The 22,781-nt window shown below is 48.4% G+C and overlaps 9 protein-coding genes across 9 annotated transcripts; 3 read left to right on the forward strand and 6 right to left on the reverse strand.

Annotated features, from left to right (window-relative positions):
• Positions 1-84: 84 nt before the first annotated feature.
• On the forward strand, positions 85-750 carry N7447_000822 (uncharacterized protein; the record flags this gene model as incomplete). The annotated part of the gene is made up of 1 exon (XM_057225098.1): positions 85-750. The coding sequence occupies one exon, from the start codon at positions 85-87 to the stop codon at positions 748-750; it is 666 nt and encodes a 221-aa protein (XP_057089114.1).
• Positions 751-2,158: 1,408 nt separating this feature from the next.
• On the reverse strand, positions 2,159-3,684 carry N7447_000823 (Major facilitator superfamily domain general substrate transporter; the record flags this gene model as incomplete). Its single annotated transcript, XM_057225099.1, has 6 exons — positions 2,159-2,167; positions 2,220-2,404; positions 2,469-2,953; positions 3,024-3,108; positions 3,192-3,260; positions 3,315-3,684. 6 exons carry the CDS (start codon positions 3,682-3,684, stop codon positions 2,159-2,161), a joined length of 1,203 nt encoding a protein of 400 aa, XP_057089115.1.
• A 561-nt stretch (positions 3,685-4,245) lies between these two features.
• N7447_000824 (Fructosamine/Ketosamine-3-kinase) lies at positions 4,246-5,503 on the reverse strand (the record flags this gene model as incomplete). The annotated part of the gene is made up of 4 exons (XM_057225100.1): positions 4,246-4,309; positions 4,368-5,128; positions 5,183-5,301; positions 5,362-5,503. The coding sequence occupies 4 exons, from the start codon at positions 5,501-5,503 to the stop codon at positions 4,246-4,248; spliced, it is 1,086 nt and encodes a 361-aa protein (XP_057089116.1).
• A 558-nt stretch (positions 5,504-6,061) lies between these two features.
• N7447_000825 (Cytochrome cd1-nitrite reductase-like C-terminal heme d1) lies at positions 6,062-11,201 on the forward strand (the record flags this gene model as incomplete). Its single annotated transcript, XM_057225101.1, has 5 exons — positions 6,062-6,088; positions 6,151-6,699; positions 6,760-7,098; positions 7,153-7,318; positions 7,387-11,201. The coding sequence occupies 5 exons, from the start codon at positions 6,062-6,064 to the stop codon at positions 11,199-11,201; spliced, it is 4,896 nt and encodes a 1,631-aa protein (XP_057089117.1).
• Positions 11,202-11,436: 235 nt separating this feature from the next.
• N7447_000826 (putative FacC-like extracellular signaling protein) lies at positions 11,437-12,402 on the reverse strand (the record flags this gene model as incomplete). The annotated part of the gene is made up of 1 exon (XM_057225102.1): positions 11,437-12,402. The coding sequence occupies one exon, from the start codon at positions 12,400-12,402 to the stop codon at positions 11,437-11,439; it is 966 nt and encodes a 321-aa protein (XP_057089118.1).
• Positions 12,403-13,031: 629 nt separating this feature from the next.
• N7447_000827 (uncharacterized protein) lies at positions 13,032-13,502 on the reverse strand (the record flags this gene model as incomplete). Its single annotated transcript, XM_057225103.1, has 1 exon — positions 13,032-13,502. The coding sequence occupies one exon, from the start codon at positions 13,500-13,502 to the stop codon at positions 13,032-13,034; it is 471 nt and encodes a 156-aa protein (XP_057089119.1).
• Positions 13,503-14,536: 1,034 nt separating this feature from the next.
• On the reverse strand, positions 14,537-15,243 carry N7447_000828 (uncharacterized protein; the record flags this gene model as incomplete). The annotated part of the gene is made up of 2 exons (XM_057225104.1): positions 14,537-15,088; positions 15,169-15,243. The coding sequence occupies 2 exons, from the start codon at positions 15,241-15,243 to the stop codon at positions 14,537-14,539; spliced, it is 627 nt and encodes a 208-aa protein (XP_057089120.1).
• Positions 15,244-16,241: 998 nt separating this feature from the next.
• On the forward strand, positions 16,242-19,563 carry N7447_000829 (ankyrin repeat domain-containing protein; the record flags this gene model as incomplete). The annotated part of the gene is made up of 2 exons (XM_057225105.1): positions 16,242-19,394; positions 19,474-19,563. The coding sequence occupies 2 exons, from the start codon at positions 16,242-16,244 to the stop codon at positions 19,561-19,563; spliced, it is 3,243 nt and encodes a 1,080-aa protein (XP_057089121.1).
• Positions 19,564-21,020: 1,457 nt separating this feature from the next.
• N7447_000830 (phosphatase PAP2 family protein) lies at positions 21,021-22,559 on the reverse strand (the record flags this gene model as incomplete). The annotated part of the gene is made up of 5 exons (XM_057225106.1): positions 21,021-21,745; positions 21,808-21,819; positions 21,882-22,372; positions 22,423-22,449; positions 22,498-22,559. 5 exons carry the CDS (start codon positions 22,557-22,559, stop codon positions 21,021-21,023), a joined length of 1,317 nt encoding a protein of 438 aa, XP_057089122.1.
• Between the last annotated feature and the right edge of the window lie 222 nt (positions 22,560-22,781).

The following is a 22,781-nucleotide window of genomic DNA, read 5'->3' on the forward strand; positions in this document are numbered from 1 at the left end:
CAACAAGTCTACAAGTCAGCATTTTTACAGACTCTTCTCTAATACTTCATCTGACTAGAACTTTAATTGTCACCACAGAGCGAGATGGCCGACAATTACGTTCGGTGGATAATTAGGGGACGGATCCAACAGAAATGGATCGAAAACCGTGGAGCGGGTTGCTGGTACCCTATTTCCACGTTCACTTTGACGCTCAGACACCATGACTATACTGTCGACCGCACATCTGTGAAGCTAGATGCGAAGTTACTAACTACCCTGAACATGAACAACGCGAATTCCACCTATCGAAAGATCAGCATCACGCAGTGTGTCGAAGGCCCACCGGTGTGGTGGATTGGACGCACTGGACCAGGTGTGATTATTATTGATGACATCTTCAGATCCAAGAGAAGCGAGGATCCGTACATATCCGAGTTTACCATGGCGGCCTACAAAATGGATTTTCCCCTGGATAGCCTGAAGAAGGTATTTGTTCCCAATGTCAACGAGAAGAACACCCTATTATGTGTTAGAGAGGTGTATAAAACCCGCGAAGGAATACGCTATCCATCTAGCGCAGAGCAGACATGGGAGCCTTCCTCATCTGAGTTCCATGCTCTACTAGGCATCGGGATAGGAAAACTCATTGCAGCATTTGTTCTGTGTGCGTGGGGTCAAGGGAGAAAGCGAATTGCGAGAATCGTCACTTTCCACGTTGGCGCCGACGTTCACAAGCTGTACATGCGGTTTGATCTGGAGGATATGTGAGAATTTCCTCAGTCTGCTTTCGCTAAACTTGTGTCTAGTTCGTTTTGAATGCTTAGTTTGGGGTAAATAAATATGATAAATTGATCGCGAGAATTTTAGTATAGTGAACCCCCCCGTAGGTTTGTTTTGAAGGGAGTAGCATCTCAAGACTTTTCGATCAAAGAATAAATGCAAGAAGGACAAGGTTAATTTAATAATAGAATTGCCGCAGACCAAAAGGTTCAATAAGATAAGAACCATTGAGAATTAACTAGATCACTGGCTTGTTGGCTAGTAGATAGGTGGGTGCCCGGGTGAAGGTGAGCAGCCTCGTGTCATGCAACATGGGATGGGGCTCCGCGGGGTGAGATATGGGAGAAAATCTCACGGATTTTAAACTAACACCGTATGGGACAATGGAGATCTTGGCATCTGCATACTGCTTTAGCTCATTGGAGGTGTCATTTCGGGGTAGGATCTTGTCCGGGGTATCATCATTATTTACAAGGAACCACTCTTTTCTCTCGAAAATACAAATACAGCAGGCCGTATTGAAATTGCCCACTTATGACCAACACTTTATATGTACAGTGGCATTTCATAAGTATTTGCACCCCAGTACTCCGAAAGGCTCCAGGCCACCTTCCATTCTGCCTGTTAAAACTTCATTCAACCTCTTAAGTAATAAGCAGTAACTAGAAAGCTCACATACACGCTCATAGATTTATGGTAGAAACTCCAGCTTGCGGGCTATGATATAAGAGAGTACAGGGAAAGCATTAGGTGGAAGTACTGGGGTGCAAATACTCATGAAACATGACTGTACTCCGTATAAAACATAGTCTCCATGGGTGTACGGGATACGGAGTATAGCAGCAAAGTGCATACGAAGCCGCAGACTTGCATGAAGTCGAGAGCCCCGAACAGCCACCAACCGGAATTCGGTCTCATGCGGGGAAGGTTACGTGGACTTAGCTTTGAAAATGACTAGAATTAATCAAAATGTAAGGAGATTTCACCATCTTATTCTTAAATAAATATTTCTATTTTGTGAACTATTGACGCCTCCACTTCTTCCCAAACCTCCACTCCAACCATGCCAAACCAAGACAGGCCATACATAGCCCACCAAATAATGTGAACGTCCATCCCGGTCCGGTTGCATCTAAGCAACTTTGGAGGAACCCAAGTCCTGCACCCGCAAGTGAGCACCGGACGATATTGTTTGCTGCCTGCGCTGCAGCCGGGGACTTAGGGTTTAGGTCTGTTAGGAGAGTACCGCAGCACTAATTCATACCAATAAAGTTTAGTGAGGCTCCCAAGGAGGGGGACGCAGACGTGTAATGACAGATACTTGCATTGAAAGTGATCGCTACGGCGAACCCTATTATAAATTGTAGAACAAGGGGAACAGCTATATGCTATGTTTTTAAGGGTTCTATGAGCATCTATCACGATTGATACTTTATAAAGCTGGGTGGATTACTCACAGATCTGGACTGTAATGCCCACCCATATCCAGTGGTGGAGATCCCTGTTGCGCAGATGGAGTACCATATACTCCTGAACCGGGCTTTTTCAATGGGAAACGCACTGAGATCGTCGCCATGGGTAGTATCTACTACAAGATTATGGGCGCGAGCTGTGAGGCGGTAGTCACGGTTCATGATTTTCCCTAGCCAGATAGCAGTTAGGTGTCATTCTATTTTAGTCAAAAAAAGAAAGAAAGAAAATGATACCTGAGCAGTATGCGCCAATACAGGACCCGATACCAAAGGGTAGGTAGACCAACCCTGCCTTGAGCTCTGAGAGTTTGTAGATGTCAATGAAAAGGGTCGACAGAGAACCTTGAAGGCAGCTAAAGCTCATGTAATAGATACCATATATGGCAGTGATGAGAAGACTGTCCCTGGATGCGAGGATTTTCAGAGTCGCGAGAGGGTTTGGAATCCGGAATTTCCGTGGAGTGTTCTCTTCCTCGTTAAGAGAAGGCAGCGGGGTGGGCTTTCTCGACTGGTGATACCGGAAAATTGGGCGATAGAGAGCTGAAACGTGTCGCGAACCATTCCCGACGATAGAACGGGCTGTTTCGGGTAAGAAAAGAGCGATGAGCAAGATACAGATCCCCGATGCTATAGCGGGAACCCAGAATATCCAGCGCCATCCAGGAGCTTCACTCAAGGCTCCCCCGAGGATTGGGCCAATTGCAGTTGCAATATTGGGGCTATAAGACAGAAGAGTTAGGGTGTCACTTTGAGATGATTTGTGGCGAGGGAGTGAGAATGTGAGTTTACCCTAAAAGCACCACTCCAACATAACCCCCACGTTCGGACGGTGGAGCAATATCAGAGATCACCCCGTACCCCATCGCAATAGTTGCTTATTCTTCGTTAGCGAACTTGATACAACATACATGAATATCGCCCCTGTAGGTCAAAGGATGGGGTTTAAAGTAAGCATACCAGCGCCACCAGCACTCTGCATCATCCTCAACAGGAACAGCGCTATCCAACTATTCTGCACCGCCAATCCTATATTGGCGACAGCATAAAGGAGCAAAGTGACCAGGTAAACGTTCCGCCTACCTGTCATATCAGCCAGATCACCAACAATGGCCGGCGCGAGTCCAGCAACTATCATGTAGGAGGTCACGGTAAGATTTATCTTTTCCACTGAAACGTTGAGGGACAGAGAGAGGGCGTTGATAGCAGGAAAGAATATAAACGAGGATAAAGGAGAGAAGGTTGCAGCGAATGTAATAAGAAAAACCACTACATGCTTTTCTCTTTTGGTGAAAACGGAATATGCTTCCTGCTGAGGCTCGGAGTCTGCATCTTTTGGTGGGAGCAAGACTTCAGATTTATGTCGGACAATGCTTGCAGGAGTAGATGGATACGCATGCTGAAGAGCCTTTTCGGTTGAAGCTCTAGTATGTCCTGTTTCTCCATTATCCATGACGAATATCTGCACCAGAAGTAGTAGATTATTGCAAGAGGAGTATACGATGGGGAGTATATGATAGCGAGGCTGTGGCGGAGCCCTGTACAAGGTTGGGCTGAAAGATGGCTAGGTAGTTCTGCACTCCGATGAAGTGATACTGGCTTTAAATGCAGATGGACTGCATGGCAGAGGCTAAGCGTCGAACATTAAATACAGTGAGGGGTAAAATATGAATAATTTGGGTATTGAAAAGCAGGGATCGTATCTTATTCGAGCGGTCACCGTGATTCGTTGGATTGGATATGTCGGGATTTATGCGCCCTTTCGTTACAGATGAGGGACTTATGTCCACGTTTCAAGTAAAAGGGCCTGACTGCTACTTTGATCTAATTGAAATGATTTTTAAGCTTTCAGATCTCTATCAGCCACTCAGTAATATACTTAATGAGTGGATTGTCCGAAATTAGGTTGGCATAGAGCACTCAGGGAGGTAGAGATTCGCGACAAATCCGAAATTGCATTTAATTTATGCATATACGAATAAATAATACCCATTAGGACTCAGGTGGTGCCACTTTAAGTACTTCCTTCGTCAAGTGGAGCGTATTTGTTGATCAGGTAGTTGAGGTTCTCATAGCACCTGCCATGACATTCAATCAGTAAGAATTCAAGAATGGTGTGTTGAAAATTTTACTTACTCTTCCCGGAAGCTCGAGCCATTATGGCAAGCTGATTCGTGTAGTGTCATGTAGAAACTGTAGATCCGGTTGCGGTCCTCAAATTGCTCGACGGGCTTACTGACGCCCATTCGGTTGAGATAGGAATTGAGGTAAACCTTCGCGCTCATGGTCTTGCAGAACCTTGCACGCCACATAGCAATTTCCATCTCGTTATGTGCATAGTAAACACTCGCGTCAAAGATGTAAAGCTCCCCGTTTTCAAGGCTAGTTCCAATATTTCCATCCCACAGATCGCCGTGGATCAACGTTGGCTTTACAACCCGGCCATCGGCTTCCAAGGGTCCCAGCACCTGAGGGACTACATGCGTAATGAGTCGATCGACAAGTTGCTCCAAGTTCTTCCAGTTGCCGTTCTTTTCTGTATTGAGTGCCATCGCACCTCTGACTAGCTGGATATAAAAGTCGACCCAGCTTGGGTTCCACGCCGTCCGCTGAGGGAGACTGCCCTGGCACGTATTGATGTGGAAACCAAACATGCCAGTAGGGGATTTGCTTGCTTTATGCAACTGCACGAGCTTGGTGGCGAGCTGGATTGGATCTGGATCATTGTTGTCCATCTCGATGAAGTCGCACAAAAAGTAATACGTGGCAGGGCTGGAAACACTAAGTTTTCCCCATGCGTAAGGCTCTGGGACAAAGTTGGGGCTCGTTTTGTACAGTTCAACCATGGAATTGAACTCTCCCTCTAACATGGCCTTCCCTTGATCTTTTTCGGCACACTGTAGATAAATGCATCAGTCAATTTGCATTTTATGTCGTCAATATTCCTGCACCTTGAGAAAATAGAGTTTGGGCTCCCCATTGGAGAGGGTGGTTATAATTCTGGCAGTAACCGTCCAGGCCGAAGCTCCATAGCGATCACAGGAGTGAACTTGGGTGCCTGGGGGGAAGTCTAAAGCAATTGAGAAGTCAGCCCAAGACGTATTTTCTGGAAGATGAAGGGGGAACTCACGGTCAACTACTATCTGATCCAGTGGAAAGTCACCCTCGATATCTTGGCCTCTGCTTCGAGCTGGCGTGACCAAAGGCACGTTACCCACCGAAAACGTTGGGGGGGTCCATTCAGGAACAATCGTTTCAGATATTGTTGACATGATTATAGTAATAACAGTAGGCTGAATCTTTTCAGGCAGGAATTGTGTGAACAAAGGATTTGTTAAATACACAACAAAAAGGCCTAGTGATATACCCCGTACGAGAAAACCGTAAGTTAAGCAAAGCCCTTGGACGGCCCCAGCGGCCTTGGTCCTGCACGCAACCGTGGACAGCGCCTTGCCACGTAATACAATAACTTTCAAACCAATGATAATGAGATAGAAGGCGCTTGATGAGGGTTGATATATAATAGATGTGATGAGCGGGGGACGGAATGTCGGGGATTGGATGCCGCGTGACGGCTCCTACCCTTGTACATAATCAGCCACCACAGCCTGTGCGCAGACTGATTTGGAGAGGGAAAAAGCAAGGATGATTGAATCAGTCCAGTGACCGCAAGTCATGAACTAAAAGCAAATACGGGGGCCGACCTGTTGAGCCGCAAGTTGTTCTCGGAGGTTCCCAGAGTTACAAGCCCCCCAATCTGTTTCCCTGCAATACTTTCCATCTCGAAGACAAGCGGAAAGAGAGATGCAACTGTTCGAACTTTGCCACAAATGTCGAACAACCATCTGGATAAATGGGTAGGTGAAGACATGGCAGAACAAGGATATTTTCAGCTAATATGATTCTAACCTGCCTATAGATTCCTTGGAAGAACTCAAAGACCTCACCTGACGAGGCAGCTGCAGAAGGCCAGAATGTGACTCCTTCCCCATCCGATACCTCTGAAATACTGTGGTCTCCCGGTGAGCTTGGTGATTTACCACAACCCCCAACGGAGTTGGACCGAAAGCCCTCTCTGGTTCGGACTATCCGAGCAACGTCGACATTCGGACTCCCCACGCGGAATTCGTCAGTGTCCACCAATCGACGCAATGACCCTCTCGGCCTGACTGTCGTCTATGATCCAGAATCATCGCCTTCTCTTGACATTATTTTTGTTCATGGTCTGGGCGGTACCAGCAGAGCTACGTGGGCACGAGATCGAGATCCAGAGTACTTCTGGCCAGAGAAATGGCTTCCTCTAGAGCCCGGGATTCGAAAAGCAAGAATCTTGTCCTTCGGCTATAACGCAAGCTGGGCATCCACCGGTCCAGCTCCCATTACGGGCATAACCGACTTTGCAAAAGACTTGTTATATTCGATGAAGTTTGCCAAGGGTGAAAGATTGGAAGAACTTGAACTGGGCCAGGTAAGTCCTCGAACTTTCCTGTTCTATTTCTAAAGAGATGTTCATATTTTGCATCACTAGAGACCAATTATCTTCATTGTTCATTCCATGGGGGGCCTAGTCGTTAAGCAGGCGTATATCCTTGGTCAAAACGACGATCAGTATTCGGAGATCGTATCATCGATCAGCGCGATACTATTTTTGGCGACTCCACATCGCGGATCTAACCTAGCCGAAATCTTGAACAAGATCCTGACGGTGTCACTGTTCAATCATAGTCCCAAATTATACATAGCGGAGCTGCGTGCCGGGTCACAGACTGTAGCAGCTCTGAACGAGCAATTCCGTCACATCGCTCCAAATCTGGACATACTTTCATTCTACGAGACTCTACAGACTTCAATTGGTCCGAAGAAAATGGTATGTAAGACTCCACCGTTACACCTTGACTCTATACGTGCTGACTCGCCGGAGATGGTGGTCGAGAAAGAATCAGCTACTCTCGGGTATCCGAAGGAGATTTCAAAGGCTCTGGCTGCCGATCACCATACGGTCTGCAAGTTTGATAGCACCCAGGACTCTAATTACATCAGTGTTAGGAACGCTTTGAAAACTTTGGTCTCATCTATTCGCTCGGCAGGTGAGCCAGCTTGAGCTTGTCCACGGATGTCACTGATATCTAAGTATATACTAATCTGGATCTAACAGGACAATCTTTATTTGGAGAGCAGGGGGGAACAAAGCTTGAACAGTTGCAGACTATGTTGGCAGTGTCAGAGACCTTTAGTGAAGATCTTGACTTCTTTCATGCCAGGTGGACTCCTGGAACCTGCGACTGGATTATCGCTCATCCATCCTTCACTCGTTGGATGGATCCAGCTGAGGATTCCCCGACCATGTTGTGGTTGCACGCTTTACCAGCGAGTGGGAAATCTGTTTTATCGGCCTTTGTTACACATAAGCTCTTAGAAGAGTCTGTTTGTGTGTACTATTTCTTCCGATTCAGTGACGATTCCAAGCGCTCGCTGAGTGCCTGCTTGAGGAGCATTGCTTTCCAGATTGCAAAGCAGCTGCCCGGATTTTGCCGCGCATTGAAAAATATGCCTTCTGCCACAAAAACGTTGGAAAAAACGGACTCGAAGGCCATTTGGGAAAGGATATTTGTTCAGCTGCTGTTTAAAATAAGGTTTTCTACAACTATCTACTGCGTTATCGATGCACTGGATGAGTCCGACAACCCACAGCAGCTGGTAGAGTTGATGCAGAGTGTCTCGCATTCATTGACGCGCATCAAGGTGATCCTTGTCAGTCGGCAAACACCGGGGCTCATTATAACATTTGACCGCTTGTCGACTGTGGCCTCGGTTGCATACTTACCACTGGAGAATACCAAAAGTGACATAAGGCTGTATGTCAAACGGGAAGTAGAATATATGCGTGCCGCGCCCGAATTCAAAGCGCGACTGGTGGACAAAATGGTGAAATGCGCGGATGGAAACTTCCTATGGGCGAGTCTTGCGATGCGTGAAGTGGCTGAGTGCAATACAGAGGAGGACATCGACGAAACGCTGGGTGGCATCCCTGGTGGCATGGAGCAGCTATATCAACGGATGGAGCGCACAATCATCGCGAACACAAAACCACGCAACCGGAAACTGGGACAGAGGATTTTGATGTGGGCCACGTGCTCCCGAAGGCCATTGGTCCTCAGTGAGTTGGCAAAAGCATTGGAGCCGGACTTTTTGCCGATGGTGGAGATGAGCCTCCTCATCAACCGTGTCTGCGGGCAGTTTGTCATCGTTGACTCTGCCACTAGTCGATTAGTGATGGTCCACCAGACCGCGAGGGATCATATAGTGGCGACAGACTCAGAACTAGGAGTCAATGTACCTGAAGGTCATGAGAAGTTGTTGACCAAGTGCCTGACTGTCTTGGAGGAGAAGCACCACCAACCTCGAGATCTGCATCTTCAGCCTGGAAATCGGAAAGGCAGCCTGAGGGGAGAGTTTTTCTACTATGCAATGACCTCGTGGGCATATCACTTGGATAAAGTATCTTCTGATTCAGATGCACCGCTACTCCTTTTAGCCAAGTTCCTTAATGGAAATCACGTTCTAGACTGGATTGTGGCACTGGCTGAAGCGAAGAAACTGCGGGTTCTCGTGTCTTCCGCAAAGAGCATGAATTTATACGCTCGCCGGAAACGAGGCCGCAATGCTGTGACACATCCAATGGTTCATCGGCTTCAAGAACTCGACTTGGTGGAATCATGGGCAACAGACTTGCTCAAACTCATTGGGAAGTTTGGACTGCATCTGACTGAGTCCCCTACCTCTATCTACCAGAAAATCCCGCCATTCTGCCCAAAGTCCTCGATGATATACCGACAGTTCCAGCAATTCGCTCCCCGTCCATATTCCCTGGTGGTCAATGGACTATCAAAGGCCACGTGGGATGATGGCCTAGCAAAGATCTCCCTTCAACCGGCAACTCAGGGTACCATACTTATCTGTGCGGGAGACCATTTTGCTGTGTTAACCAAAGGAGGAGTAATCACTTTGTACAACTCTACAACTTTCGAGACTATGCATGTGCTAAGACACACGGAGGAGGTTTCTGCGATGAGTTTCAGTCGCGGCTCTCATCTTCTCGTGACATACGGCCACCGGACGACAAAGGTCTGGTCCGTCCATTCGGGAGAAGTCATGCACCGAATCAAAAACCCCATCGGGAGCACGGCCATGGCCATAGTATTCTCCACCGGGGATACCCAGATTGTCATCGGATCAACGGATCGACTCCTCAGAGTTGCCCGGTTGACGGACCAAGTTCCCGTCTGGTCGATTTTGCATTCCAACCTTTTGAAAAAGGACACAGCTCTGGATAGGCCTGTGCACAACGTTCCTTGGCATATTTCATTCAATTCTAACGCGACCTGTGTAGCTGTCGCGTATCGCGGTTCTCCTCTATGTGCCTGGTCCCTCGAAACAGCGACGCTCCTGGGACGATGTATGCGCGATCATGAATATGCAGGGAATTCCTGGTCTGTTGTGGACCAGATGATATGGCATCCCAAATCTCAGGAAGTTCTCGGTGTGTACATGGGAGGGCAAGTATTCAGATGGGACCCGTACAAGAATAGCCAGCAGGAGCTGGAGGCCGATGCAAAACTTCTTGCATGTAGTCCCGAGGGCAAATTCTTTGCGGTAGGTGACAGGCAGGGGGCAATCAAGCTGTATAACTTTCATCATTTCACCCTGATCTACAAGCTGTCCTGCGATGATATGATCAACCATATCTGCTTCAGTCCAGACAGCAAGCGATTATATGACCTCCGTGGCCCATGGTGCAATGTTTGGGAGCCAAATGCATTACTTGCAGGGGATGAGAACGGCGAGGATAGTGACCTTGGGAGTGAGGCGGCCAGCATTCCATCGGCCATTGTCTCCGAGGCTTCTGCAGAGGTACGGGCACAGATAACCGCAATTGCTGTTCAACTTGGAGGGCGATATCACGCTGTTGGGGATGATGTTGGAGTTGTCAGCGTGATAGACACCTCGGATGACGAGCATGTGACATCTGAGCTCTGGAGATCACCTTTGCGCCTACCAATCGAACATTTAGATTGGTCTTGTGATGGAAGATTCCTAGCCAGTATCGAGATGGCAGGGAGGGTCGTCGTGAAGGAGATCCACACAGGCAGCGACCGAACTTGGACTGTTAGCCAAGCCTTTGAGGCGACAATAAATGTTAGTCCCGAAGGCGTTCAACAAGTCCTGCTCAATGGTAATGGGTCAAAAGTTTTGGTCAAAAACGGGCCTTTGGTCACCGTTCAACCGGTGTCCACTCAACCCAGCAGAGAGTCTCTCTCTATTACATCGCCACATACGAAGTGGGTCAACCATCCAACAGACTCAAAGCTATTATTGTCTTTCAGCCCCAGTTATACTCGCGTCTACAAATGGGACGATCTTTCTGAAATTGCTGTCATTGTTCTGGAGAGACCACCATTACTCTCGGAGCTAGATCTAAAGGTCACTCCAGTTACTGTCGAAGCCAACCAGCATGATGAAGAAAACGCCAAAATCCAGCGCATCTGCCACACGCACTCAGGCTCTCAATTCCTTATCCACACCGTCATTTTGACCAACGGTCGCAGAGAAACCGTCACGTTGCTGTTTGAAACATCTTTGCTGTCCCGACTGTCAACCACGTCAACCATACCTCCGTCGATCGAGACACCTATGACCATCCCACCGGAAATCCAGCGCCTGATTGAAATTCCACTTGGAATCCTCCCACGTGAACGCCTTGTGTTCCTTGACAAAAGCCACTGGGTATGTTCTTGGAGTCTCGGTTCCAGATTCACCCCGGACCAGGTGCAGCGGCACTATTTCCTCCCCAAGGATTGGTTGAATGTGGAATGTTTGGAGTTGTGCGTCTTGCTTCCAAATGGTGTGTTTTTGATTCCGAATAATGGCGAGCTGGCTCAGGTTACTAGCACTGGGTTATCCCATGGGTGATTTCTTTGAAGAGAAAATTGCTTCTAGATTAGAACACGACGAGAAAGTATTGAGAAACCTAGCCAGTGTGTCCTGTCATAGATCTAAACGTCACTGTTTCTCTCCCCTTTCTCTTGTGTTTCTTCCTCGCGCGTTGATCTTTTAATCTTTATTCCGATTGAAGTTGATTTTACTTGAAATGTAAATTCAAATTAGACATTCCTGCACAATCGAGATGCATATTTAGATGCATAAACTAAACCAAAGCATTCTTGTAGAATATATTCGATCGCCGATCACCACTTTGACCCGAGGCAAAGCCCAAGAACAGACGGACTTCCCCGGCCTCAGTCTTATAGATGGCCAGTCCTTCAGGTTCGCGGAACGATAGTGTTGATCCGGCTTTTGTAATGAGAGGACCTTGGACAACAGATCCAGTATTCATGTTGACAGCGGTCACATCCGAATTGACCTTACCATCGGTGACATCATAAGAATTGCCGTACAATAGATAGATATACTGGCCATACGCCGCATACCCCTGGAATGTATCCGATGCCGTGTCCAACGATGGATGCTTGAAATTTGCGAGAGGGTTGGAGAAATCCCCATCCGTTGCCTCATCCAAGTTGAACACAGAAATGTGTTTACCATCACTGAGGTTGGCGCGGACAATGAGACGGTTGCTCACAGGATCAATGGAGCAGGTATGCTCTGTAGCACTAGCTATAGGGGCGAATTTCTCAAGCGAGGAGGAGGACGACGAGAGCGTAGTTCCGCTAACAAACTTGAACCGAGCAAGTTTCTTGCCGTATCCATTCGAATTGGCCTCTACTTCCGTCCATAGGTAGGATGATGAGCCGACTGCTTGAACACCAAAGGAGACGCCATGACCAAAGCTCTTTAAATGCATGTATCCCACGTAGTTGCCGTTGAAGTCAAGCTGGGTAATGCATAGGTCACCTGCAGTCTCGGAGGAACCATCACGTCGCTGGGTGACAAAAAGTCGGCGATTGGTATTGTCAAATGCGAAGCCTTGCTGTACAGTCACATCGTGCAGGGACTTGCTGCGGAAGAGGTCGTATGAAGGCTTTGATAGATCAAATCGCTGAGACGTAGGAATCGTCGCTTGCACAGGCTGGATATTGAACACCAGAACAATCAATCCAATTATAAGCGCAGCTGGCTTAAAACCCCATGTCCAATGTTGGGTAAAAATCATGGCGAGAGTAGATTTATTAGCAAAGATACGACAATAAGTGGGCAAGTCAATACTTGTGGTATTTATAGAGAGGGGCACCGGACGAAGTACGGAAGGCCGAGAAGATCTTTCTCAAATAGGATCTTGGCCCTCTCGTACTTCATATTAGGTCTGACACAGAAGAGCCTAAATACGAATCTGACTTGAAACTAGGGCATTGCCGAACATGCACGTTTGACTCCGAGACCCCTTTCCGTCCAGATGGTTGCCAATTGCCAGTTATTTGTTTAGGTGGCGCATTGTCGGAGACGAGAAAAATATATTTCTATCTAGCTAACTAGGGGAGCTAAAGCTAAAGAGGGTGATCATAGCTCATAACAAATCCCCCACTAAAAAATCGGACCAAAATCGTCGTTGGTCAAAGAATAAATGACGAAGTGAGAATGCATCCATCGCAGTCTGAGCTGCCAGAAAACACAAAGAAGGCAAAGAACGCGATGAAAGAAATTGCAGACAAGGGGGTCTCAAGTAAAACTGTCTGGTCCTAGATATCGACCATATTTAAATGTAGATAAACAATTCATGGTTGCTCTAGTCGTCATCGGACGAATCGTCCTAGACTCCTCGGCCGACTTGACTGCATCGGTCTGTTAGGGAGACTCTCTTGTAGATGGACGATTGTCCATGGATTCCATTCCACCATTCGGTTGGAGGTGGTCGAGGTAATCGAGGTCGTCAAGGTTATCAAGGCCGTCCAGGTCGTGTTCGTTGTTGATTTCATCTCCGACAGCCTTATCTGATTGTTCAAGGGTCTCTTTGGCAGTGAACATCGAACCTGTTGTACTTGTGGAAGTTGCCACCTCATCATCGTCATCGTTGTCATCTGGGACAGTGGTGAGCCCAGTCATGGTGGCTGGTATGATGGCATGCGAGGGAACTAAGTCGACCTGTTGTGTGGGAGCCTCTTCCCTTGACACTAGTAGACGGACTTCATCTAGCACCGGTCGAAGTGAGCACTTGATATAGTCATCGTCCTCCGCGTTGATTCGCTTGCTGATGCCGGCATATTGTATGTCGTAGGCAGCTTGGCATATAACCAGATCTCTGTGCATTTGTATCATGTGGCTGGTCCACAGAGTGTGTTTGGGTTTCAGATTGCAATCTCTCCACGTATAGTTGATTCTCGTGTCTTCATATGCTTGTCGAATCATCCTAATGTGCTTTGCTTTGGTCGCAATCCGATCGATAGCGTCACAATTTCTCAAGAAGCCATCTTTATACTTTCCGGGGCCATGTCCGACACGTCATATCGGGGGCATCATCGGCGTTAGAGTCGTCCTCAGTCGCTTCGATGGGCCTTCGTCTAGCTCAACCCGTTGGCGCTTGGTGGTCATTGTGGTTACAGGCGAGAAATGGCGCGTGAAGGCAGTAAAGCAACACGAAATGAGAGAATTGGGTGAATTGAGTGAATAGTGATAGCAAGACTGTGGGTTGAACGTAAAGTATGCATAAGTGCACTGGTGAATTGGTACTTGGTGAAAGATAAGAGTGGAAGTGAAACACAAGTGAAGTCAAGACAAGAATGCTGGTTTAGTTATCACACTGCGGGTTGTTGCTTATGAGCAAGGAAGTCGACCCTCTTGACAATGTTTGGGATTGTCCCTCGTACCTTTGATCTTCGTATGCCTCAATCAACTTCCGGGGGTGGATTGGCGCATGTGCTGATCTCCAGGCATCCCAGGACCTCACTTGTGACGGATGTACTTCACTGCCGCAATGGGCTCGCGAGTCATGTAGATCCAGCGCCTTGAACTTTCCAGACTACGCTTTACAACATACCGATATGGCCAGACCTACGGAGATTTAAGTCGGATATCATATATTGATCATAATGCAGCTGGGATTGAAAAACAAAACTAAACAGTATGAAAAGACATGGAGACCGCAATCTCAAAATGCCGGAAATGACCATCATTCCAGCACACACAACGAAAATCCGAACATGATACCCATCGCTGCAATTCACAATTGTTCTGATTTCAAAATCCATCCAAGGAAAATATCCTAATCCGTATCTCATTAAGGCATATGATCTTCATAAAATCATGAGAAGCATCGCGCGTAAAAAAAAGCAAAAAGTCAATATAAAACAAAATCAAACGACGTAAGGCGCAGGTCTGCGACTGGAGCTACGATGACGCGAGTGCGAGCCAGATCCATGACCGCGACGACTGGAATGACTGCGTCTCCGAACAGTGGTCTCCTTAACAACAGTCCGGCTTTTATCATGCGAGTGGTGCAAGAACAGCGCAAGCAACGCAGTCCAGAAGAAGAATGCGGTTTCCATGATACCAATTGCGAAGGAGGCCTTCAGCATGGCGCAAGTCTTGTTGATATCCAGCGATAGCGGGTTATCTGTGCGCTGGCCGTATGACCCGAATGGACCCAAGGAGATCCAGACGGAGCCGCCATGCCAGTTGGCACAGTCGGCGTTGGCAATGAAGCGGAGCTGGTAGACGGCTGCAATGAATGCGCCAAAGAAGAGCATGTCCACAAACGCCACAAAGACTGCAGATCGCTTTGTTGTGGAGAAGCGAATTAGCGTGTCGAGGGCCCAGAAGATGGCGATTACGCTGACGATAAACAGGACCAGGATATAAGATGGCGTCAACTCGTTTGCTTTGAGGTAACCGTTCACAAAGTAGGCCTAAGTTCAGAGAGATCTTGGTTAGCGGGAGACTCGGAGGGGTATTGCTGATCGGACTGGTTAACACTGGAGGGGCTTACCAGCATGCCAATGATTGGGATCAGGAAGACGATCTCAACCAGGCGGTTGAATATGAAGAACACACTGCCAATCATCTTGTCGGCTTTTCAGAGAGATTGGGTTTGAGATCTCTGGAATGTATGTCCCGATGTGCTTGGTATGTCAGATGTACAGTACAAGATCGGGGCTACACGAGCTTGCAAAGAAAGCACAGGCAGTTGCGATTACAGTGCAGGATGCACGGGGTAGAAGATGCAGAAGAATATAAAAGTGAAAGTTAAAAAAAAAAGGAAATCAGCACAAATAAGAGAGGGGGAAATTAGAAAAAAAAAGATGTTCCGCGACATCTTGGGCTGAGGAGGCTGGGCGACTCACAATCCACGATGTGGGTGGCTGGGATAACCCGAGTCTTCCAGGTCTCGACACTTTTATATTGATTAGCCTAGGCACCATGAGCTGTCCCGTTTTAATCTATGTCTTGCATTTGATTGACCCCGTAGATAGGATAGAGGTTAGGGCACGAGGGTATAGATATGCCAACCATATTTAAGTGGAGACAGTGCTGGAGTTGTCACCCACGACTTTTACAAATATCACAGATTTAGGTCTTGTACCGGAAATACCGGACTGTATTGTACTGGCCGTACCTTCCCAATTACTCCGTACCGGATTGTAACTTACCTCTCCTTTCCCGGGGTCACCTGATCGTGAGGCTGAGAATTTCCCCTTTCTGAGGCCTAGGGTCTCGACTCCATAGTATGATACCGAACGAACAAGATATCTTACAGCAAGCGATAGGTCAATAGGTCCAGATTTACCAGATTCTCGACGCTCATAACCCAGCATGCCCACCGAGAAGTTCAACAATCATTCATATAACAGCTGCAAGTCTCGTTGATATCATAGAGCGTGTGTCTTGAATAGGGAGGACGTGGCAAGGAAAGACGGACACGGAAATACAGCTTTCCATTTAGCAGCGGATTGTGAAGCAGCAAATAAGGGACGAAAAACGCCATTAATTGAAGCGCCTAGCTGTGGGCATGTGGGATTTGTTGAATGGCTCCTGCTGAAAGGTGCGAAGTTTAAAGCCATAATGGGTAAAGGCGAATACGATAATGCCCTACGGGCTGCTGTATACTGGGAGAAGAGTGAGATCGTGCAGATGCTCCTCGACGCTGGCGCTGATGCCAATGCTGAGGGTGGTGAATACGGCAATGTCCTACAGGCTGCTGCATACTGGAAGAGGAGTGAGGTCGTGCAGATGCTCCTCGACGCTGGCGCCGATGTCAATGCTGAGGGTGGTGAATATGGCAATGCCCTACAAGCTGCTGCATTCGGGGAGAGGAGTGAGATCGTGCAGATGCTCCTCGACGCTGGCGCCGATATTAATGCTCAGGGTGGTCAATACGGCAATGCCCTACAGGTTGCTGCATTCGGGAAAAGCAGTGAGGTCGTGCAGATCCTCCTCGACGCTGGCGCCGATATTAATGCTCAGGGTGGTCGATACGGCAACGCCCTACAGGCTGCTGCATACGGGGAGAGTAGTGAGATCGTGCACATCCTCCTCGCCACTGGCGCCGATGTTAATGCTGAGGGTGGTGAATACGGTAATGCCCTACAGGCTGCTGCATACGGGGAGAGGAATGAGATCGTGCAGATGCTCCTCGACGCTGGCGCCGATATCAATGCTCAGGGTGGTGAATGCGGAAATTCCCTACAGGCTGCTGCTATACGCGGGAAAAGCAGTGAGATCGTGCAGATCCTCCTCGATGCCGGCGCCGATGTCAACGCTCAGGGTGGTGTCTACGGTAATGCCATACAGGCTGCTATATACGGGGGAAGCAGTGAGATCGTGCAGATCCTCCTCGACGCTGGCGCCAATGTTAACGCTCAGGGTGGTGAATACGGTAATGCCCTACAGGCTGCTGCATACGGGGGGATGGGTGAGATCGTGCAGATCCTCCTCGACGCTGGCGCCAATGTTAATGCTCAGGGTGGTGAATGCGGTAATGCCCTACAGGCTGCTGCACACGAGGAGAGGAGTGAGGTCGTGCAGATCCTCCTCGACGCTGGCGCCGACGTCAGCGCTCAGGGTGGTGAATATGGCAATGCCCTACAAGCTGCTGCATTCGGGAAAAGCAGTGAGGTCGTGCAGATCCTCCTCGACGCTGGCGCCGATATCAATGCTCAGGGTGGTCAATACGGCAATGCCCTACAGGCTGCTGCATACGGGGAGAGTAGTGAGATCGTGCACATCCTCCTCGCCACTGGCGCCGATGTCAATGCTGAGGGTGGTGAATACGGCAATGCCCTACAGGCTGCTGCATACGGGGGGAGGAGCGAGACCGTGCAGATCCTCCTCGCTACTGGCGCCGATGTTAATGCTGAGGGTGGTAAATACGGCAACGCCCTACAGGCTGCTGCATACGGGGGGAGGAGTGAGATCGTGCAGATCCTCCTCGCCGCTGGCGCCGATGTCAATGCTGATGGTGGCGAATACGGTAATTCCCTACAGGCTGCTGCATACGGGGGGATGAGTGAGATCGTGCAGGTCCTCCTTGACGCTGGCGCCAATGTCAATGCTCAGGGTGGTGAATACGGCAATGCCCTACAGGCTGCTGCTGCATCCGGGAAAGGCAGTGAGATCGTGCAGATCCTCCTCGACGCTAGCGCCGATATCAATGCTCAGGGTGGTGAATACGGCAACGCCCTACAGGCTGCTGCATTCGGGGAGAGTAGTGAGACCGTGCAGATCCTCCTCAACGCTGGCGCCGATATCAATGCTCAAGGTGGTAATTATGGTAATGCCCTACAAGCTGCTGCATATGGGACAAGCAGTGAGATCGTACAGATCCTCCTCGACGCTGGCGCCGATGTCAATGCTCAGGGTGGTGAATACGGTAATGCTCTACAGGCTGCTGCTGTATACGGGAAAAGCAGTCAGATCGTACAGATCCTTCTCGGTGCTGGCGCCGACGTCAATGCTCAGGGTGGTGAATACGGTAATGCTCTACAGGCTGCTGCTGTATACGCCAAAAGCAGTCAGGTCGTACAGATCCTCCTCGATGCTGGCGCCGACGTCAACGCTCAGGGTGGTTTCTACGACAATGCCCTACAAGCTGCTGCTGCTACATTCGGGGAAAGCAGTGAGATCGTACAGATCCTTCTCGACGCTGGTGCCGATGTTAACGCTCAGGGTGGTGTATGCGGTAATGCCCTACAAGCTGCTTCATACGAAGAGAGTAGTGAGATCGTGCAGATCCTCCTTAACGCTGGCGCCGATGTTAACGCTCAGGGCGGCCAAGCCGGTAATTCCCTACAAGCTGCTGCTGTTGCACACAGGAAAAGCAGTGAGATCGTGCAGATCCTCCTTGACGCTAGCGCCGACGTCAACGCTCAGGGTGGTAAATTCGGCAATGCCCTACAAGCTGCTGCATACGGGGAGAGCAGTGAAATCTTACAGATCCTCCTCGACGCTGGCGCCGACGTCAACGCTCAGGGTGGTAAATACGGCAATGCCCTACAAGCTTCTGCTGCGTTCGGGAAAAGTGCTCTGTTCGGGAAAAGCAGTGAGATCTTACAGATGCTGCTCGACGCTGGCGCCGATATCAATGCTCAGGGTGGTAAATACGGCAATGCCCTACAAGCTGCTGCTGCATACGGGGAAAACAGTGAGATCGTACAGATCCTCCTCGACGCCGGCGCCGATATCAATGCTCAGGGTGGTAAATACGGCAATGCCCTACAGGCTGCTGCATACAGGAAAAGCAGTGAAATCTTACAGATCCTCCTCGACGCTGGCGCCGACGTCAACGCTCAGGGTGGTAAATACGGCAATGCTCTACAAGCTGCTACATTCGGGAAAAGCAGTGAGATCGTGCAGATCCTCCTCGACGCTGGCGCCGACGTCAACACTCGGGGTGGTAGATATGGAACATCTCTCTTGGCGGCTGTTTATCAGGGCCATGCTGATTTAGTTCAGATGCTTCTTCGCGCTGGCTCGAATGTGTCGTTTGTAAATGAACTTGACCAGACTCCTCTTCATATTGCCGCCTTGAAAAATAGGCTCAACCTTCTCCATCGGTTCCCGGAGCTCCTCTCCCCTATTAATACCCGGGACAAGCTTTTACAAACCCCCATTCATCTGGCTATCTATCTCGGTCATATTAAATTTGCCATAAATCTCCTTCACTTTGGTGCCAATCCTTCTCTTCTGGATGGTTATGGCAGAAATGTCCTGGACTGGGTAGTTGGAAATGAAAGCCTAGTGCACCAAATCCAAAGCCACTACCCTTCAATTATTGCGACGCCTAATAATACTCAAGAGCTTGCTGTTCGCCAATCCATCCTTCAAATCTACGATACGCTTCTTCAGTCCCAGCTACACTTCCCATGGCCACTTTTACAGCAATTAGGTCGCTACCTACTATTTGTCGGAGATATAGACAATGCCCAATGTCTATTTCAGCTGCATTTGTCTCAGGAGACTTTCATTGGCACCCCCATATATAAGACTACGTGTAGCCTTTGTACACGGGTTATTAATGGCTCTCGCTTTGTGTGTAGAATCTGCGCCCATATGGATCTATGCTCGTCCTGCATGCAGAAGTATCCGTTCCACAGTCGATTACACCTAAATCAAGAGCACAAGACTTTTGAAGTGTCACATGTGCTTGATCGAGAGTCTCCGCTCACTACGTCAGCATCGGAGAAGTTGAGAAGACTCATTGACAAGCTTTCTGCGTTAAATGCCTATGGAAGTGGGAAGGGGCCATCATATGATTCCGTGGCTTATCTGCCATCCAAAGTCACAGCACCCAAAATGACAGCTGTACTTCCAATGGCTCTTCTAGGCCCAATCTCTATGTTCTGTCTTCTTTCGTTTGGGCTTCTAGCAGCTTCATTTACATACTGGTATACCTTGATCTAATTGAACATATTCCTCACCTCGCCGTCTCTAGTTTGTTAGCATTAAAGAACTCTGGTACACAGGTACCGTACCACATTAATCTTCTATATAGCTATCGTAAGAAATGTAGTTTTTGGAGTTCATCTGAATATCATTGTCTTTTTAGTATTCTAGCTATTTAAGTAGGATTACTCATAGGGAACGTATTGTGTAGGATAAAATGCTGCAACGTAGTTCACATGCGAGCTGCGTAGCGGAAACACCTACAACTTATATCTCAGCTATCAAGGTTTTTTTTTTTTTTTTTTTTTTTTTTTTTGCCGATAGCCATTGATAGGCACTTTTAGTAGCGTATATCAATTTTAAGTAGATTAAAAACTTCCATAAGTGTAGTATTGAAAAATATATCGCTGAACTCCAGAAATATATATCTCTCCATTACTCATTTATTAAATCCCCCTAAACTTTATATACTAGCTAAATATCATATAAAAAGCATTAGGCTATAAGGAAAAGTTCCTATAGACAACTGTTGTTGCAATATCTAATTGTAATTTATTGCATTTACTATGTGTACTGGACTGCGCAGCTCGCATGTGAACTACGTTATATATTAACAACACGGAGGTACTAATATCCGGCTGCTCTCGATATAGCGTAGGACTTGGCGCCAAGGCTTGATAAAGATGGAACAGTTTGGGCAGTGACACCGATTTCCGGAAGGACTGTACAAATTACTTCTGTTTAAAGAGATATCAGACTGTTCAATCTAGGCTGCCTCTCAGGGGCAAAAATTCATGTTTGTTTTCAACGCCAATACGTTCATAATCATACTAGTACAGAGTTGAATTCACCATCCACCGCAATAATGCATCGCTTAATCAAATCATAAGCAAATAACTTCGGGCAAATACCGCTCTGGACTAGACTGAAATCATCAATAACGCATCGCATCATTTATCTTTAGATCGCCCGACCGGGCATGTCCGTCAACGGACGCCCAGGACCCGCCATCGCGTCAGTAGCATATATTCCCGTATCAGCCGTCAGCGGTTGTGTCTGGGACACATATGCATTACTGGGGTCATATTGAGGCGCATGGTGACCGGCACCGGTATTCTGCCCTATAGTATGACCATGTCGCATCTCATACCCGTTGGTAACGTCATCCTCACTCGACGACCAAGCACCACCATCGGCGTCATTGTCGTGCGGGCGGCGATTATACACATTGGATGTGTATGGGTTGGAGGACTGAAGGTAGGTAGATGCGGTGGGTTTGGCATGTTCCGATCTAGGGAGATCTGGCGGGTCCATGCGCTCTTCTTCTTGGTTGCGGAGCGCCGTCGAGCTCCCGCCTTTGGAGCCTATAAATCGAACGGTATCGGGTCCTGCAGGATCAGCCCCCCAGGTTCGGATTGGGTAGGCGCGACCCTTCTGCCAGGCTTCGGTGATCGGTGGGAAATACTGGCGATATGCGACAAAGCCGCAGACGATGCCAAGCATTGACCCCGTGATCACGTCAAAGGGGTGGTGGCGCGCGTCCATGATACGCGATACGGCCACGAGACCTGCTGCTAGTAGAGGAGCCATGACGAGAAGAGCCTTCCAGGCCTCGCCGCGATTGTCCATAATGTGCAGCTTTCCACCTAACCAAAGCGATGTGTAAACGAGACCAGCAAAGGAGGCTATTTATTGGAACGTGTTAGTGATATAAAACACCAGGCGAAGGGTAAAGGGATATACACACAGCTACTGTGGCCTAGATGAATCAAGGTTAACGTTTGCGACTCTCAAAAGCAGTGTTGGGATTATGGTCCATACCGGACGGCCACGACCGAAATCCATCTGTTAACAAGGCGGGATCACCTGTACAGATCGTTGAGTTCGACAATCCTGGGAACAGGTCCTTGCTACCAGGGCGTGGTTGACAACGATCGATGAGATCGGGTCTCGGCTTGCCACATGCAGTCTTCAGCGCCTGTGTGATGACAAACGCGAGTCCCTGCGCCAGCAAAAGTCCTAAAACACCACAATTGAGTTCCCAAAGTCTGTCCTTCCAGCGATGCGGACCTCTCAGCTTCCGCTTCCCAGACACTGCGTCCCGTGGTTTATGGTGCGAAAACAAACCATCGAGGACCAAGGTGTAAACTATAATGAGGGCGAGTGGAAAGGCAGCAGAGATGCAGAGGCAATAAGCCATGGGGATTCGTTCGTGTACGGCATAAGGATATTGGATGGAGATGTTATTGAGGGAGAAATGTTGGTGGAAGGGCTCGATCTTGTTGAGGATTGAGAAGGCGATAGCGCATGCACTGTTTTTGGGGTTAGCACGAAATAAACAGGGGGGGGTTGATATTTGTACATAATGATCACATAGTCAAAGATGTAGCTATGGAATTGTTAGTTGGGATTCGCGGGGGAAGCTGGGGAAACGCACGAGATAACAACACGCGGTCGGAGTCGCCGCTTGGAGAAAGGGAGTTTCGCAGGGATTTCCATGACTTCAGTACTTCCCCAGAAATTCGAAATGGAGAAGATCTGGAGCTGGGGAAAAAGGGAAATAAACATCTCTGCCTAATCAAAGGCATTTCTTGGCATCGGCATATTAATAGCCCTGGCGCATGCACCGTTCTAGGGTATCTGATTGGCTTCCATTATGTTAAAACTATAGTGAAATATAATATTGTATTATTCACATATATGCGTACATATTACATGATG

Source organism: Penicillium robsamsonii (assembly GCF_028829455.1).
Source record: "Penicillium robsamsonii strain IBT 29466 chromosome Unknown utg000001l_segment0_segment0, whole genome shotgun sequence".
In the NCBI taxonomy this organism is placed as follows: Eukaryota; Fungi; Ascomycota; class Eurotiomycetes; order Eurotiales; family Aspergillaceae; genus Penicillium; species Penicillium robsamsonii.